Genomic DNA, 20,036 nt, shown 5'->3' on the forward strand with positions numbered 1-20,036 from the left:
TATTCTAGCACACTCTAGAACATGGTAGTTCTATTAAACACAGTTCTGGCATTTTAAAACAAATCCGCTGTAATCCTGCTCCTTTGTTTAAATTTTCAGACACTCAAACTGAAATATCAGAGTTAAGAAATCTCTCAGAATGAAGTCAAATATACATTAAAATAACATAGCATGTTCTGAAATTAGGGTGGGTGGATGCCGGTCGAAAAGGGGACCTCACGGTGTTCGGTCAGATCTACTGACTGGACACCGAAAGTTCAGTTACTGCAGGTGGGAGAGACTGGGAGGTGCTGAGTAATCACCCACGCCAGCCCCTACTCAGCCAAGGCTGCCTCCTACCTGCATCAGGTAGTTGCAGCTGCCAGCGCCGGCTCAGCAGGTAAGTCCCTCCTGACCCATGCAGAGTGGAAAAGCAGCATGCGACAGGGGGAGGGGGAAAGAGGAGCAAGTGGGGGGGGGTGGGGCCTCAGGAGGAAGAGGTGGGGCAGGAGCAAGGCCTGGGGGGGGAAGAGGCGGGGCATGGCAGAGCCTCAGGGGGAAGTGGGAGGATAGGGGAGGTTCTGGCACTCCCGCTGGAGTGTCCAGTTTTTATATATTACCAAGTTGGCAACTCTATCTGAAATTTAAACTTCTAGAATGGCTAACATGCATAATTTCATTCAAATGTGTTCTCAATGTGTTCAAACCACAATATAAATAATTCAGAAATATCAGTTGAACACTGACCAAGTGTTTGAGCAACACAGATCTGGAAATCACACTATCAATCAGATCTGTTCAGCAAGACCTGAGCTGCAAACAGCAAAGGGTCTGAATTATTTATGGCTGCCCTGCTAGCGCACAGAAATCCAAACGCCTATATCCTCAAAGACAATTTAGCATGGAAGTATTAATGAATACATTTAAATGTATATTTACCTGTCAAGTTTGGGATTATCTTGTCTTTCCCTTTGTTGTTCAAATCGTAGTTTCAATCCTTTGAATGTCTGCACATAATCTACATCTTCCAGTGCTTTCCAGTAATTCTCAATTACATGAGCGGTTAATGATTTTATATCTTCCTATAAGAAAAGTACAATCAAAAACACAGTGACCTTTTAATTCTTCAAGACAATTAATTTATCTTGTTACTGTAATAAAAATACAGCAGGATATAACTGAAAGATATGGAAAAGATGCAATATTCATAAAATGCCTTCGAAGTAAGGCATACTAATTTATTTAATTAAAAAAAAAAAACATTGTATATACCACTGTAGCTGAAATCTGGTACTTAACTTCTGATTAATAATTTGATAAAAAGAGAACAGTAACAGTTTTGTATTAATAAATTCTTCTAAACTTTAAGTAAAAAAAACTGTCTACAAAGCCATTACAAAAACAATGAAAGCAACTCTAAAAAAAAAAATTAAGATCTCTGTATGGCAATTTACACATATTTTTACAAGTCAGTCAGTCTCCTTATATCTGTTGTAATAACTAAACAAGGAAGTCAATACCTTTATTTTCCCTCTCTCCCTCTCTAGAATAAACAACAATCACTACTCAACAAAGAAAGGAAAACAAACAAACAAATTATATCTCTGTCAGAGGGAAGACAAGGGGAAAGAGGTTTATTTCTCCACAGAATGAGCTGCGGGGACAGCTCCCAATCCTACAGAACTTTAAGGGACCAGTAGGAAGCGAGGGTCCTCTGGCTCTGGAGCTTCAACACAAATACCACTCTCTCCACTTCCGGAAATTTGACTCCCCTGAAGTTGTGCTACCAACAATGACTAACCCAGGCCTTGACTACCCTGGGGCCCCCCCATGTAAGTGGGATGATCCCCATCACAGAGAGTTACTAAAGCTCCAGGATATGTTACATTTCCCAAGTAATTCCTACAGGACTAGTGGGGAATGATGAATGTCCTCCAGACCCCTACCCCAACCCAACGTCAGGCTGCACTTCCCCCTTGTGGATCTTAAAACCAGACAGCATCTTGCCAGGGTCTGGGTGAAGGTGGCAGGTGGGGGAACAGTTCTCTGGAGGGAACTGACTAGTCCCTTATTGCCCAGCCAGAAATCTTGGGGGCCAATATTTATACCAGTTAGATTAACACACTTCTCCATATTCTTTAGTATTACTATAGTTGCACCAGAGCACACAATTAGTGTGTCCATGTGTGAAATTTCAAGTCACATCTATTCTTTAATATTTTCCAGAAAAAAATAATTAAACCCAGAGTTAGTTTATACAGCGATTGCATTTTTAAGTCTGGGCACAATGGAGAGCAACTTCAACACTATACATCCACTGAATGTACAGCTTTGACAACAAAGGCAGTGTTTTCAAACAGTGGTACATACAAAACCTTACTTAAATTATGGATTTCTAGTGGTCACGTTATTATGATGCTTTCATTTGAACACCATCAGAAGTAAGTAGGCATCCATAATTGTATCATAAATTAAAGTCTATTTAACTCGAAGTATACATGATGTATTATAAACATTAAACTGTCAATTCAAGACAGTACTCACCACCCTAATAAATTCAAACATCTCTATTATAGCAGAGTTCATCAGATTATAGCGGGATCCATTGTTGAGAAATGCTTTGACCACAGGTTCAAACAAAAAGCTTTTCATTATATAGCGGTTGTAGAATTCATCCTTCAACCCAATTATCTTTCTCTTAAAACGAAGGGCACCTGAAACAGAGAAATGGTTGTTAAAAAGCCAGGAATTTTTAATATTTTACATTTAAAAGCAAAAAACCCACCAATTGTTCCAAGTTGACTACAAGAAGGATACTCCCAATCCCAACTCTCACGGAGCTTTACATTGTTGGTAATGGATTACGTACTCAAATATCCAGTACCCTGTGGATTAAATCTACAGTAGCTCTTGAAACTAGAACTGAAATGTAATGACATTTTACATTACTGGGGGGAAAAAAATCCTTCAGAGTAATCCTAAATTTATAGGTCATCTCTTTTCAGTGAACATGCTTTAACAAAATAGAATGCTGTAAATTAGGCACATTTCATAATTACACTACTAGTGTGTAACTGAAACAACTGTTCAAGTTTAAAAGAAAGATCATTTAACAATGCAGGAATCATTGACAATATTCATGGTTGGGTTATGATGTGATCATTTTATCATCATTTTGGAGCAGACACTGTCAACCTTACTGTGCTATGCTTTTGAGATTTAGAAACCCACTGGAATTTAGACAGGGACTACTTAATTTATTTAACTTGTGATCAAAAGTCAAAGATAAACTACTGGTATTCCCTGTGCCATCTAAACTTTCATGACCAAATTCTAAACATATTTTCCTCCAATCAGAATTTTGCTCATAATTTCTATTTTCCAATGACAGTCTTGAATCTATTTCATTATTTTTGTATTAGTTTTTGAAATGTAAACCTTCTTTTATTTTAAAATGAGAAATGGCATTTTCTCTCTCTTTCAAACGCACAGTGGAGACTTGATCTATTTACATCTCCTTCAAGGCTCTCCCTTCTGAGGAACTCCAGCACTCCCTTAGCATTTGAGGTCTCACAGCACCTTACTGTGCATAACTGAGGGCTTGCTTCTCTACACTTACAGCGCTGCACCAGTGCAGCTACGCTACTGTAGTCTTAGGGAATACGCTACTTATGCCAACAGGAGAGCTTCTCCTGTCAGCACAGGCACTCCACCTCCCTGAGAGGCAGTAGCTATAACTCGACATATACTGACCTAACTCCTGGTGTAGACAGCACTAATTCCATTGCCTAGGGATGGGGATTTTCTACACTTCTGAGCAACGTAGTTATACTGACATAAGTTTGTACTGTAGACCAGGGCTAATGCAGGTAACCTTCCCTCCATTGTTTTGTGAAAAGTGATGAAAATGGACCAACTATGCACGTGTGAAATGTCATTGATGAAGGGCTTTGATTCTGCCAGAATGATTTTCAATGGAACATTCAAAAAGCACTCCTCACTCCAAGCTATTTATTTCCCTGCGAATTTTCAACTTTCTATCCTACTCTTTATTCACATTTACAAGTAACTTTTTGCAACGTAGTAACAACTGCTCAATTAGGCTACGTCTACACTACGGGGTGGGGGGGGGGGGAATCGATTTCAGATACGCAAATTTAGCTACGGGAATAGCATAGCTGAATTCGATGTATCTGATCCGACTTACCCCGCTGTGAGGACGGCAGCAAATCGACCGCCGCAGCTCCCCCGTCGACGGCGCTTCCTCCTACCTGGGCTGGTGGAGTACACGTGTCGATTCGGGGATCGATTTTCGTGTCCCGACGAGACGCAATAAATTGATCCCCGAGAGATCGATTTCTACCCACCGATCCGGGCGGGTAGTGAAGACAAGCCCTTAGTCACTTAACTTTTTGGAGTTGTTGTTCAGGGTCTTCACACCATTAGTCTTGACAATGAAATGAATTTTCTTTACATGGTTGTGCAAAGCTCATTGACATTTACCAACAGAAGTGCTTTCTCTCCAGAATTAAGTACTATCATTAGCACAACAAAGGTCCTGTCTATACGGTGCATTACTCCACACCAGAGAGGTGTTAATTCTAGTGTGCACTAGGTTGTCACATACTAACTAGCCAACGTGAACCATGCTGATGCACATTAAAAGTTTTCTCATGTGTGTTAACATAATTCTGCTTTAAATGGGACTACGTTAATGCATGCTAAGGAACTTTTAGTACGTGCCAGCAGGGTCAAAACAGGCCAGTTAATGTGCAACACACTAGAATTTACACATCTCTGGTGTGGACTAATGCCCTTATCAACAAACCCAAAAAGTGCTGATCTTGACCAATGTACTGTTACTAGATTCTAAATACTAGCTCAGGAAAAGCATCTGAACATGCCTCAACAGTGAAGATCCTCAGTATTTTAAAATGTTACATTTATTATAGAGAGAGATCCAGATGTTCAATTAAAAATGCTTTTGAAATTTTTTCTAAAGCAAGTATTATTTAAAACCTATGGCGTGTTTCCCTAGCTAGTTTAATTAATACAGCCTCTTTCAATTTCATCTTGTCTCATCATTAGGAATAACATATCAACAAATTGCTATGAGAAATATAGACCTAGTTGTAAAGGTAGCATATTTGTACTGAACTGGTAACTGTCATGCTTCTGTAAATGTGTTTTTCTTCCAGTAAAATACAAATCGAAGAATTAATATTAATCTTCACACAGCTAATAATTTATTCTCTATAATTCAAAAACTTACATAACGCCAAGAAAGCATGCTTTGAGGCCATGAGAACTAGTACTCTCCGTAGGATATCCTTGTTAATAATATAGTTCTTTATGTGATACGTATGATGTTCTACACAGAATGTTAGCAATTCCAATATTAATGCCAAGAGCTGGGCTGTCTGAAAATCATCTATAAACAAAAAACAAAACGTTAACAAGAACATGAATTTAAGAATATTTAGGGCCTACTTTTCAGAAAGTGACTCCAAATTTGCAGATGCAATCAGATCACTAGATGCTTAAATGCCATTGTGCTCTCCTGCAACTAGGTTAGGTAAATAACTGGAAGCCACGTTTAGACCTTTACAAAACAAATATACAATCCCTGGAGTGATTTGGTATTTTCACCAAAACCCCAAGTCTACACCTGAAAAGTTTTGCCAGGATTGTTACACAAGCAAACACTCCTATACTATAGACACAGATTATATCCACAAAAAGGTGTTTTTGCCAGTATAGTTTATACCAGTTTGGTGAGCAAAATAAACCAGACTAGTAAAAGCCCTGCTATGCCCGCATAACTGCATCTATACTAGGGCTTTTGCCAGTATAGAAATGTGGTACCAAAAAGTCATCCCTAACTGACATTACTATACCAGCAAAAGTTTCTAATGTGGACCCAGCCTAAGGGAATTTGTTAAAAGGCATGTAAGAGATTTTAAAAGGTAGGTTTTTTTTTTGTTTGCGTTTGTTTTTTAAAAGGTTTCTAGACTACAACCTAGCACTAGATCAAAGATGAAATTATTGAAGGACCCATTAGAATGATAAGTTAAAGAACAAGAGAAAGAAATGGAAAATTTGAACTCAGATTTCTTCGTCTAAAAAAATGTAAAACTAGTTGATTTGAAACATAGTTAAGTACAGGCTCTTATAAACGCACACATGAGACCCAAAGAAAAATAAAATACAATTTCAAAATTTTCTGGAAGCTGGTTCGAAATTATATTTTATTTTTCTTTGTTGAATATATGCATTTCAAAAGGAGTAACTGAAAAGCATACTTCCAATGTTTTCACCTGGCTCTGAGTCACCTTTCTGGTTCAAATCAGACATAACTCTTTTGAAATACTCTTATTCTGATTATGCAGAGTTTCAGACATCCTTTGACTGTTATTCTATTCTATGTACTACAATTCAATAGCCTTGGACATGACTGCCAACATTCACAGTAGTCTCACCTTTGCTAGGCTTCTCCTCTGTTGTATTAGCCAGTAAGGGAGCTGTGAGAACATGCATACAATGTTTATAGAAGAAACCCAGGAATTCTGTCTTTTCAGTTTTCTAAAGGATAAAAAAATATATCGTTAATATTTTAATATGAAAGTCACTTATATTACCAACAGCATTTTAACACACAAAAAACCCCAACCATACTTGAATTTGGGAATGCACTTACATTGGCTGTGGCCAGCATGTTTTCTGGATCAACTAAAGTACGAAGGAGACCCATGAGTTGGACTGCCCCTCCAAGTTCAGGATCTGTATCACAAATCATGTGTTCTATGATGAGGTTAATGAGTAAAATATCCTAATAGAGAAGATATAAAAATGAAGAGATTAGTTATGACTAAGAAAAACTAAAATTAAAAGGGACACTGTCAGGTCAAATTTGGCCCAAAACTAAGATTTTGTAAAATAAAAGATGTTAGGACAAAATTTAGGACTAAAAGAAATAGATCCTTGAAATGTATTTTTAAAAACGCTCATGAAAACCTACTCTATTTGCATCTCTAATACTGATGCACTATACTCATCCATGAGAATCTTTCAGAGCAACTACAAATGGCAGATAAATAAAAAAGTTGGATAAAAAAATAGACTAGTCTAAACTGAAAATACAAAAAAGGTAAACAGCATAAATGGTGAGAAGGTACATGCTTAAAATTCTTAAGTTGAATTTATGATGTGCATTATGGAATTTGTTTTTTTGAAATTAGGAGTTTTAACCTGAGTGTCCTTTTAAAATACAATGCAAGGCCCTATTTCTGCAAACACACGGAACTCCTGAACTAAACGGGATTACTCATGTGTAAAGTTACTCAAATGCATAAACGTTTGCAGAATAGGAGTTCAAGAGTAAAAATTTCCATTCTTATATAATCCCTTAGTGCTTGCATGCCCTATTACCAGCAACAGCAGGACCATCTGGAAATTGAGACATCTGTCAATGGGTTAAGGCCCTGATTCTGCATACACTTATGTACATGCTTTGCTTTTACACACCTGAGTAGTCAACTGAAGACAAAGGGTCAACTCACAAGTAAAATTAAGCAAATTTATGTTAGCAGGATCAGGGCTTTAGTTTATAACTTGTCTTCCATATTTGTAGGAGGTTTTCCATACAGAAACAAAATTAGCTGTACAATATGAAAGTAAACTATTTCCTGAAACAAAACAAGTTTTAAAAGGAACTTGAAACACTGGATATTTCTACTAAACTGGCCAAATATGAACTAAAAATATTTTAGTTATACCACTATTTATTACGGTCTTAAGCCACCAATACAGAAATTAAATAGAGCTATGATCAGAATCATCTTAAATTACCATGGAAATAAAAGGTAGTACAATTTATTTATTTGTTTAGCTAACACAAAAAAGTTTATGGGAGACAGGTATATAAAGCACCTAAATATATATACCAAGCATATTAGATCCAGAATACATTTTTAAACAGCTATGGGTTCATTTTTTATTCAAAATTCCATCTTTCTATGGCTTTCAGTTTCCTTCTTTGCGCTTTACGGTTACTTTAGTCCAGCCCCAATTCTATATCTGTTCACTAATACACTATCTTATTTAAATTAAAGAGCTTCTGTTTATTATATTGTACAAGCAAATTCCTAATATATCATTCAAGGATTCATTTAAGTGCTATTAAACATTGAACTGTTCCACATTTCTTAACAATTCTGGAAACTGACATCTCTTGCATCCCTAATTTTCTGATCCTATAATCCAAAGTATTTTAGAGAACTTGGCTTGCTAAATACATTACAAAAACAAAGTTTCTTTAATGTATTTTTTCAAGTAAAAAAAAAAAATCTCTGGATGCATATTAAAAATGACAGTTGTTGCAAGAGGTTTATTACAAAAATGAAGAAAGTAAACAAAAAGCTTAAAATTTACTAGGGCTGTCGATTAATTGCACTTAACTCACATGATTAACTCAAAAAAATTAATCGCGATTAATTGCACTGTTAAACAATAGAATACCAATTGAAATTTATTAAATATTTTGGATGTTTTTCTACATTTATATATATATATATATATATATATATATAAAAATAAAATTGTATTCTGTGTTGTAATTGAAATCAAAGTGTATATTATTTTTATTACAAATATTTGCACTGTAAAAATGCTAAACAAAAGAAATAGTATTCCTCAATTCACCTCATACGAGTACTGTAGTCAATCTCTATTGTGAAAGTGTAACTTACAAAATGTAAATTTTTGTGTGTTCCATAAGTGCACTCAAAAACAAAACAATGTAAAACTTCAGAACCTACAAGTCCACTCAGTCCTACTTCTTGTTCAGCCAATTGCTAAGATAAACAAGTTTATTTACATTTACAGGAAATAATGCTGCCCTCTTCTTATTTACAATGTCACCAGAAAGTGAGAAGAGGCATTTGCATGGCACTTTTGTAGCTGGCATTGCAAGGTATTTATGTGCGGGATATGCTAAACATTTGTATGCCACTTCATGCTTCGGCCACCATTCCAAAGGACATGCCTTCCATGCTGATGATGCGCGTTAAAAAATAATGTGTTAATTAAATTTGTGACTGAACTCCTTGGGGAGAATTTATGTCTCCAGCTCTGTTTTACCCACATTCTGCCATATATTTCATGTTATAGCAGTCTCGGATGATGATGCAGCACATGTTGTTCGTAAAATGAGCACTTTTACTGCAGATTAGACAAAACGCAAAAAAGGCACCAATGTGAGATTTCTAAAAATAGCTACAGCACTCGACCCAAAGCTTAAGAATCTGAAGTGCCTTCCAAAATCTGAGCGAGATAAGGTGTGTAGCATGCTTTCAGAAGTCTTAAAAGAGCAACACTCTGATGTGGAAACTACAGAACCCGAACCAACAAAAAAAGAAAATCAACCTTCTGCTGGTGGCATCTGACTCAGATAATGAAAATGAACATGTGTCGGTCCGCACTGCTTTGGATTGTTATTGAGCAGAACCTTTGTCATCAACATGCACGCATGTCCTCTGGAATGGTGGTTGAAGCATGAAGGGACACATGAAGCTTTAGTGCATCTGGCACGTAAATATCTTGTGAGGCCGGCTACAACAGTGCCATGAGAATGCCTGATCTCACTTTCAGGTGACATTGTAAACAAGAAGTAGGACTGAGTGGACTTGCAGGCTCTAAAATTTTACATTGCTTTATTTTTGAATGCAGGTTTTTTTTGTACATAATTCTACATTTGTAAGTTCAACTTTCATGATAAAGAGATTGCACTACAGTACTCGTAGTAGGTGAATTGAAAAATACTATTTCTTTTGTTTTTTACAGTGCAAATACTTGTAATCAAAAATAAATATAAAGTGAGCCCTGTACACTTTATATTCTGTGTTGTAACTGAAATCAATATATTTGAAAATGTAAAAAACATCCAAAAATATTTAAATAAATGGTATTCTATTATTGTTTATAGACTCAGACTCATAGACTTAAAGGTCAGAAGGGACCATTATGGTCATCTAGTCTGACCTCCCGCATGATGCAGGCCACAAAAGCTGACCCACCCACTTTCCCTTAACTCAGCTGTTGAAGTCTCCAGATCGTGATTTAAAGACTTCAAGTCACAGAGAATCCTCCAGCTTGCGACCCCTGCCCAATGCTGCGGAGGAAGGTGAAAAACCTCCAGGGCCTCTGCCAATCTACCCTGGAGGAAAATTCCTTCCCGACCCCAAATATGGCGATCAGTAGAACCCCGAGCATACAGGCAAGATTCTCTAGCCAGACCCACATTTTACCAGCGATGGCACTTTATTACCTAATTGACTAAAATCACGTTATCCCATTAAACCATTCCCTCCATAAACTTATCTAGCCTAATCTTGAAGCCAGAGAGGTCTTTCGCCCCCACCGTTTCCCTCGGAAGGCTGTTCCAAAATTTCACCCCTCTGACGGTTAGAAACCTTCGTCTAATTTCAAGCCTAAACTTCCCCACGGCCAGTTTATATCCATTCGTTCTTGTGTCCACCTTAGTACTGAGCTGAAATAATTCCTCTCCCTCCCTGGTATTTATCCCTTTGATGTATTTAAAGAGAGCAATCAGATCCCCCCTCAGCCTTCTTTTGGTTAGGCTAAACAAACCGAGCTCCTCGAGTCTCCTTTCATAGGAAAGGTTTTCCATTCCTCGGATCATCCTAGTGGCCCTTCTCTGTACCTGTTCCAGTTTGAATTCATCCTTTTTAAACATAGGAGACCAGAACTGCACACAGTACTCCAAATGAGGTCTCACCAGCGCCTTGTATAACGGAAGGAGCACCTCCTTGCCCCTACTAGAAATACCTCGCCTAATGCATCCCAATATCGCATTAGCTTTTTTAACAGCCGCGTCACATTGCCGGCTCATAGTCATCCTGCGATCAACCAGGACTCCGAGGTCCTTCTCCTCCTCCGTCACTTCTAACCGATGCGTCCCCAGCTTGTAACTAAAATTCTTGTTAGTCATCCCTAAATGCATCACCTTACACTTCTCACTATTAAATCTCATCCTATTATTATTACTCCAATTTACAAGGTCATCTAAGTCTCCCTGCAGAATATCCCGATCCTTCTCCGAATTAGCAATACCTCCCAACTTTGTGTCATCCGCAAACTTTATCAGCCCACTCCTACATTCGGTTCCGAGGTCAGTAATAAATAGATTAAATAAAATCGGACCCAAAACTGAACCTTGAGGAACCCCACTGGTGACCTCCCTCCAACCTGACAGTTCCCCTTTCAGTACTACCCGCTGCAGTCTCCCCTTTAACCAGTTCTTTATCCACCTCTGGATTTTCATATCGATCCCCATCTTTTCTAGTTTAACCAATAATTCCTCATGCGGTACCGTATCAAACGCTTTACTAAAATCTAGGTATATTAGATCCACTGCATTCCCTTTATCTAGAAGGTCTGTTACTTTCTCAAAGAAGGAGATCAGGTTGGTTTGGCACGATCTACCTTTCGTAAACCCATGTTGTAAATTGTCCCAATTACCATTCAACTCAAGGCCCTTAACTACTTTCTCCTTCAAAATTTTTTCCAAGACCTTGCATACTACAGATGTTAAACTAACAGGCCTGTAGTTACCCGGGTCACTTTTTTTCCCCTTCTTGAAAATAGGAACCACGTTAGCTATTTTCCAGTCCAACGGTACCACCCCCGAGTTTACAGATTCATTAAAAATTATCGCTAAGGGGCTTGCAATTTCTTGCGCCACTTCCTTCAATATTCTAGGATGAAGATCATCCGGTCCGCCCGATTTGGTCCCGTTTAGCTGCTGAAGTTTAGCTTCCACCTCTAATACTGTAATGTCATTCCCTCCTTCTTTATTCCCCTCTGTCCTGCTCCCTCTATTCCTAAGCCCTTCATTAGCCTTATTAAAGACTGATGCAAAATATTCATTTAGATATTGTGCCATGCCTAGGTTATCCTTAATCTCCACTCCATCTACATTCTTCAGCGGTCCCACTTCCTCTTTCTTTGTTTTCTTCCTATTTATATGGCTATAAAACCTCTTACTATTTGATTTAATTCCCCTCGCAAGGTCCAACTCTACACAGCTTTTGGCCTTTCTCACTGCATCCCTACATGCTCGGACCTCAATAAGGTAGGTTTCCTTGCTGATCCCTCCCCTCTTCCATTCTTTGTATGCTTTCTGTTTTTTCTTAATTGCCCCTTTGAGACGCCCACTCATCCAGCTAGGTCTAAATCTCCTGCCTACTAATCGTTTTCCCTTTCTTGGTATACAGGCCTCGGACAGCTCATGCAACTTCAATTTGAAATAATTCCAGGCGTCATCTGCCTTTAGATCCCTAAGTATGTTATCCCAATGCACTTCCCTAAGTAGTTGCTTTAATTTATTAAAGTTGGCCTTTTTAAAATCGTAAACCTTAGTCAGAGTTTTATTTCTGTTAAACCTTCCATTTAGTTTAAACCGAATTAGCTCATGGTCACTCGAGCCAAGGTTGTCCCCTACAACCATTTCCTCAACGAGGTCCTCACTACTCACCAGCACCAAATCTAAAATTGCATCCCCCCTCGTCGGTTCAGTTACTACTTGATGAAGGAATTCATCTGCTAGCACGTCTAGGAACATCTGAGCCCTATTATTGTTACTAGCATTTGTTCCCCAATCTATATCTGGGAAGTTAAAGTCCCCCATGATTACACAGTTCTTATTAGTTTTTACTTCCCTAAAAACATTAAATAGTTCTCTGTCCTCATCCAGGCTAGATCCCGGTGGTCTATAGCACACCCCAAGCACTATCTCAGGGGAGGCTCTAGTAGTTCTATTACCCAGTGTAATTATTGCCCAGACAGACTCTGTCTTATCCATTCCATCACTTTTAACAGTGCGATTAATCATGATTAATTTTTTAAATCGCTTGACAGCCCTAAAATGTACACATCAATTGGTGCACTCCAATAAGCAACCTGGCAGGGTAGAAAAGTTACTTTTTGTTTAAACATCCCAATCCTGTAAGTACTTCAGAATGTGCCCAGGCCCCATTGGACTGCTCATACACTTAAAGTTAAGGAACATGACTAGGTGTTTGCAGGACCAGGGTCCAAGAAGGCTATGCAAATGAGGAGATATGGTCACCTTTCCAAATATGAAAGATTAATAGATAAAATAGGGTAAGCTGTAGTTTATATAATTGTGTTGTGATTAATATTATTATTGTAAATACTACCATGATGGGTACGAGAGAGAACCTTCCAACCATAGTTTTTTTTTTGTTTGTTTGTTTTTTTTTAAAGGAAAGGTTCTAGAAAACTATTTCAAATCCACATTTGTCAAATGAAAACTCATAAAGTAGGATTTAGTCACTAATAATAGAGACCTAAATATGAACCTTCTAGAAAAGCTGTAGAGGACCTCCTACTTACATCATCATTCTGTTGAGCTTCCTGCATAACAAACTCTCGTACCATGGATGGATTGTACTCAACCAAATATGAGAATATATCAGTAGCTGCACTTCGCACTTGTGCATCATCCATACCCTGGAAAGTCAAGTAAAACTGTTTAAGTACTTTAAAGAACAAAAATCCGTTGTACTTGAAAGGCATAACAGTAGTTTTTTAAATGAGCAGAAGCAATTTCAGAAATCATAGTTCTGTCTGAATTTTTATTATTATTAACTATTACTGTTACAAGTAATAACTAGAGTCACCATATGTAAGAGATGAGGGCTCCCCCCACCGTTTTTTTTCTGGTTTAATTGATAGCTTTGTATGCAATCAGTTTAACAGTTTCCCTGGTTTATTGGTCATAGCCCTGTTTTAGTTTGAACACAGAAACAGACCAGAAAAAGGAATAAAGATTGGGGGGGGGGAAATTGCAAAGTCACAAAAACTGCTAGGGGGACTTAGTGATGTACTACCTAAAACTACTTTAATTTTTTTTTTTTTTTTTGTAGTGGACTGAATTTCAAGATGACAGTATCCCTTTCAGACAAAACAAATCACTAAAGTACTTCAGAAAGCCATGACACTGCAGTGTTGCTGTAACTACTTTTTAAATAATTATCTTTACTGAACTGAAAAAAATATAACTGTTACAACAAATATTTACAAAGAGTCATTTCAGAAAAATACATATTGCATTAACTTACTAGGATGACTTCTAGTGCTGGCAGTATACCCATATTAGACAACGTTTTGAAAAAAGCATCTCTGTTTTGAGGTTGTAATGTTTGAGAAAATGCACAGAACTCTTTGAGAAAGTTTACCTGAAACGTAGAAAACAACAAGCTAGTGATTAACAAAATTCAGACAATGAATAGTCACTTCATGAATATTTTACAAATGCTTACCAATTCTTGTCTTTTCTCCTCATCTGTGGCTTCATCTGTTAATTGTGCAAACAATTCTGTCAGAAATTTTTCATCTTCCTACAAAAGTAAGATAATGCCATGTGTTTATTTGACAATACTGAAGCTAACCCTCATAATATTAACTCCCCAAAGCCATGCCTCCTGCATTTTATACCACTGTGCATGGACAGAATTTATGTCCGGCACAGAATTTTGTATTTTCTGTGCAGAAAAAAAACTCTGCCCGAAAGTGCTGCAGTTCCACCTTTTGCCCACCAGCGGCCGCTGTGGTGCCAGAACAGATAGCTGCAGCTGACCAGCAGCCGGCTGTGTTCAGCACAGCACCCTGCCCCAAGCTGTTGCACTGCTGCTAAGGGGAGAGGGAAATAAGTTTCTGTATTGTAGTTTAGATATATTACTCAAAGTTCTCTATTAATTTGCCTAGTAAGGAATTTGTCAAAAAAAGACCAAACACTTGGGAAATCTATTTTTGTCTGTATTATTACAGACATACTTTGATAGATATTTTGAAATAAATTACCAAAATAATTGAAACTAGTGTGATATTATATATGCATAAATTTGCAGAATTTTAAAATTTTTAATTTTTTGGCACAGAATTTCCCCAAGAGTAATTTTAAAGGGAAAAATACAGTTGTGTAGGACACTTAATTGTAACAGTGTTAATCAACTTTCCACTTAATACATGTAACTAATGGAAGATATGTTGTGATCGGCACAATCTATACGAGGGCTGAAGGACCGAACAATCAAGGTGACATGTAACTGACTATGTGTCCTTTCCTTGCTGTTATATGCAATTTTCTTTCCTAGGTTCATTTGATTTTCTTTCCAATTGTGGTATATCTTATGTTGTCATCTGTCAGTCTTCTCTTTTCCTTGTCTCTCTCAATCCGCAAATCTCCCCACATTATATTGTCTGATTATCACCCCCCTATTCGGTCTCTCCCCTCCCCCAAAAAATCATTCTCTATCTGACTCTTTCTCAATATCACATTTAAAAAACAAAAACAAAAACAAAAAAACAAGATCAATCACTCTCTCCTATCCATATCATCCACTCAAACAGGGCCTGGAAATTTTACCAGAGACCTTAAAATAACTATACCCAGTAGCTTAAGAATGATATGAGAGGAAAGGAAGATTACAACACCAAGATGTTGGGAAAGGGGCGAGTGCTGAAAACCAAATGAAAATGATTAGATTCTTATCAATTCCACTGCTGCTCACAAGGTTCTTAATGGCAGCAGTCAAGATTGATTAACGTTCATGCTGCTGAAGCTTAGCAAAGCTATGAGCAGCAGCAAACACACTAGAGCAGGGGTAGGCAACCTATGGCACGCGTGCCGAAGGCAGCACGCGAGCTGATTTTCAGTGGCACTCACACTGCCCGGGTCTTGGCCACTGGTCCAGGGGCCTCTGCATTTTAATTTCATTTTAAATTAAGCTTCTTAAACATTTTTAAAACCTTATTTACTTTACATACAACAATAGTTTAGTTATATATTATAGACTTCTAGAAAGAGACCTTCTAAAAACGTTAAAATGTATTACTGGCACACGAAACCTTAAATTAGAGTGAATAAATGAAAACTCGGCACACCACTTCTGAAAGGTTGCCGACCCCTGCCATATTGTAATACATACAGAGAGGGTTACAGAGTTACGGTTGCATACGCAACTTTTAGCACTTAGGGTAAAATTTTCAAAATGCCTCTCTGATTTAGGCCCAAATCTCATTTTCAAAAGTGATTTAGGAGACTAAATCTCACTAACTTTCAATGAAAATGGTAGTAAGCTAAAACCCGTCCAACCCCACCGCTGCCGGCTGGCTCAGGGGCGCCGGGGACACGGCCCCCTCCTGGGCTGTTGCAATGCCAGAGAAGGGGAGAGGAGAGTGGGAGCATGAGGCGGCAGCAGGGCCATGCAAAGAGGGGGGCCAGTTGCGAGTCACGGTGCCTTGCACCAGTCCAGGCTCCCCCTTTAAAGTCCAGGGGCCAGAAGAGAGTCGCACAAGCCGCTCATGCAGCATCTGGGAGCCCTAACGCAGCTGCTTCCCAAAGCCCAGTCCCCGCAGTGCTCCCTGAGCCCCATGGGCAAGGGCTTCGGAACTCACATCCAAGATCACCGAGGTGCCTTTCCGCTGCCCCGCGGGGAAAAATCCCTGTCCGGCAGCTGCCTGCCCTTCCTGGAGGAACTCCCTGTCGGAGAGCAGCGGGCTGAGCGGGGCCGGCGTCCGGGACCTCGGCTGACAGCAGCGTGCCATTAAAAATCGGCTCACGTGCCACCTTTGGCACCCGTGCCGTAGGTTGCCAACCCCTGCAATATAGTATTCTGTGATCGCATACTATATCTACTTCCTAGCAGCTAGGATCATCTGGGCATATTCCACAGAGTCAACTGCCTGCCACTGCAGAGGCCTCAGGCATTGGTGGTATCTTAATCTCTTCTGTTCTCTGCTTGTGGCACACTGTTTAGTCTCATGAGTACTGGCATGCTTTAGTCTAACCCAAGTAACTGGGTTCAAAATGAAGGTAACGGAGCAAAATGTAATTACCTGTGATACACAAATGGCCAGAGTAGATCTAATAATGGTACCTTCCGTTCTGAAAATTTATGAAACTGTATTGCAAATATAATATACAATTTCCCCCTCAAACCTCGGTTAAACACAGTGTTTTCTATGGATGAGATTTTTTCAAAAGCTCTCAACCATGGTCTAACCCTACTCCCATTTAAGTCATTGTAGAGTTAAGATAAGAATGAGTGCTTTTGAACAATCCCATCCAATAGTATGCATACAAATCCTGTATCTGACGTGCACAATAAGCTGCTGTTATTATAACAGAAGAACTTGCTGGAAAATATAGGCCACCTGTGATTGTAACTCAATTAGCTTTGTGGTTACAGCTCAGCCCATTAAATGCACTTAACAAAGGCTGTGTTGCTGGCTGAAAAGAACAACAGTATGCATTGCTCACAATATTAGTATTATATTGTATATAAAAGCACCTTATAGAAAACTGATATATAAAAGCTAAGTGAAAGATAAAACAGTTACCTACCTTTTGTAACTGCTGTTCGAGATGTGTTGCTCATGTCCATTCCAAGTAGGCGTGTGCACGCCACGTGTGCCATCGTCAGAAGGTTTTTCCCTAGCGGTACCCATCGGCCGTGAAGCCCCCTGGAATGGCGCCTACATGACCGTGTATATAGGTCCTTGCCGACCCGCCGCCTCTTCGGTTCCTTCTTGCCAGATACTCCGACAGAGGGGAGGCAGGTGGGTCTTGGAATGGACATGAGCAACATGGTTGTACAATTATAGCACTCAGTGGGACTATACTGAAAGTTAAGCTTGTACATTAAGCTTCTGGAAGATTGCAGCAGCTTTTCTTAGCCTTTTGGCATCTTATAAAGTCTGTGCAGAGACTGAGCTAAGGTCTCCTGCAAAGTCTTCACTGTAGCCCACTGTACTTTTCACTACACAGCTAACATTAGAAATGTACCTATGTGCAGCTCAGACTTCCTTAGCTATATATTTCATGAACTTTAGCAAAAAATCTCATACAAAATACACTGCATATGCTCCATATGCAGTTTTCAAAGGCATGACAAATTGTCAAATTAAATGCAATTTTCCCTGCTGGAACATTTTAACACACTTCTCAATTAGGGCTATTTCTGTGAAACAAAATTAACTTTCAACGTCTATCCACTTCACAGCTGTGGAAAAACAGACAAGAACCAACCCCTCACTCAAAAAACAAAACCCTATTCTCCCTGCTTTCTTCATATTCCCTTTTGGTCTGAGATAACTTCTGGAAGATTTCAGCCCAAAAGGTGAAAATTTAATAAAGTTACAAGCAAATAAGTTCCTAGAACAGAAACAGCGTATCAGCCTTAAGTATAGTGCTATTGTTGCTGCTCCTGTTGTAATATTGCACCTGCTTTATATATCCTTTCCCTTCCCTCCCACATAGAATCATAGAATGTCAGGGTTGGAAGGGACCTCCAGAGGTCATCTAGTCCAACCCCCTGCTCAAAGCAAAACCAATCCCTAGACAGATTTTTGCCCCAGATCCCTAAATGGCCCCCTTAAGGATTGAACTCACAACCCTGGGTTTAGCAGGCCAATGCTCAATCCATTGAGCTATCCCTCCCCCACTCAGACACAAGTTTGTGATATAGATTAAAGTGCCCTCATCCCCTTGATCTTGAGCTATCCTGCTTCACACAGGTCCTTTAATACACTATTGATAAGTAATTTCCCCCTTGAGACACTTCTCCATCATCATTTAGGCATAGCTTTGGTAGTAACAGGAACCCATCATATTTTCAAGATGGCATACTCATCCAAACTATTTCTGCAGCATGGAAGAAAGAAGAAACTAAGCTCTGATACCACCAATATGCAACACTTGCATGCATCATTTCACTAAGCCATTTCCCATTGGAAAACTGCCCTCATTTACTTTAGTGCAGCAGATAATTTGCATGGTAAACTGCTCTGTAAAATGCATTTCAAAATGCAAATAAATTAAACCTGGAATTTCTGAGCCTACTGCTGACAGCATGCATCCTTCTGAGACAGTCTAATTTCAGCTTGATGCACTCCCTTTAATATCTGGACAAAATCGCTAAACTTCTCTAACTCAGTTCCCCCCAAATCACCTACAGATAATATATACTTACATCACAACGGTGCTGCAAAACAAATTAACATCTGTAAAGCATTTTCAAAATAAAGAGCAGAATATTGCTATTACTACATGTGGATCTGGTAGCAGGATGATGCAATCTGAGAATAAACATACATGTACAGAATCTTGTATTTATTCCACCCTTTTTAAAAGACTGGCTTAAACAAAAATAATTGCTTTGTTTGAAAACTGATCTATAAGTATAATAAAGGAAAATTATAATATAGTAAGGCCATGCACTCAACATCCCAAATAGCAAGGGATAAAACAGCAGTAAGTACATAAATTATTTTAAACTATCTGCTCCTCCCCTTCTATTAAATTCTTCAGATCCCTAGAAAACACAAATCATAGACTCCAAGTGAGCCCAACAACATGCTTTATTCAGGCAACATTACAAACATCACAGGAACTTGCTGGCACACAGAACCAGCCAATAATGGGGGTCAAGTAAATGGTGTTTACTCACTCTATGGCGCAGTTTTGCAAGTTTTTTTTTCTAAACTTTTATAATACAAAGGGATAGGACTGATGGCCTCCAATGTGAGAAGAAATGTATAAAATAATATTTTTAAGTTGCAAAAGAGCGTCACAAAGTAAGAAACACCGCTTACCTGTCTTCCCCCCATTCTCAAAATTAGTCAGCTCCAGGTTCCAGTGAGGGTTTTTTTGGTAGTTGTGATATCACTAGAATAGGGCATGCTGGTACACCAAGCTGTGTTGGCAGTTAGGAGGGGATGAAAAAGAAAATGGGGGGGGGGGGGGGGGGGAAAAAGAACGAATTTAAATTCAATTATGTGCTGAATGCCTTTCTTACACCACCTACACAGGCCAAGGATAGGCTTGGCAAAACATTTTTTTTTTTTATAATTTTGATAGGTATTTTTGTTTATTTTAAATTGATAAAAATAAAAAAGCTTAACGTGTTCACAGTTGTGCAAAATTATGGGTTTTAAGATTTTTTATTTTTATT

General features: G+C 38.7%; 1 protein-coding gene across 2 annotated transcripts in view; it reads right to left on the reverse strand.

Annotated features, from left to right (window-relative positions):
* The window catches only part of PPP4R3A (protein phosphatase 4 regulatory subunit 3A), a 71,382-nt gene that overhangs the window by 6,374 nt on the left and 44,972 nt on the right, over positions 1 to 20,036 (reverse strand). Inside the window, exons 5-12 of one of the 2 annotated variants that reach the window (XM_024206002.3) lie at positions 14,343 to 14,420; positions 14,142 to 14,258; positions 13,414 to 13,530; positions 6,677 to 6,808; positions 6,459 to 6,561; positions 5,252 to 5,410; positions 2,524 to 2,693; positions 919 to 1,061 (exon numbers count right to left, since the gene is read on the reverse strand). In XM_024206002.3, the coding sequence (XP_024061770.1) occupies positions 919 to 1,061; positions 2,524 to 2,693; positions 5,252 to 5,410; positions 6,459 to 6,561; positions 6,677 to 6,808; positions 13,414 to 13,530; positions 14,142 to 14,258; positions 14,343 to 14,420 (1,019 nt within the window). The remainder of the gene's footprint in view (positions 1 to 918; positions 1,062 to 2,523; positions 2,694 to 5,251; positions 5,411 to 6,458; positions 6,562 to 6,676; positions 6,809 to 13,413; positions 13,531 to 14,141; positions 14,259 to 14,342; positions 14,421 to 20,036) is intronic. The other variant, XM_024206003.3, reaches the window with a different exon arrangement.

The sequence above is a fragment of the Terrapene carolina genome, unplaced genomic scaffold, assembly GCF_002925995.2.
Source record: "Terrapene carolina triunguis isolate 2854851 unplaced genomic scaffold, T_m_triunguis-2.0 Scaffold96, whole genome shotgun sequence".
Lineage (NCBI taxonomy): Eukaryota > Metazoa > Chordata > Testudines > Emydidae > Terrapene > Terrapene triunguis.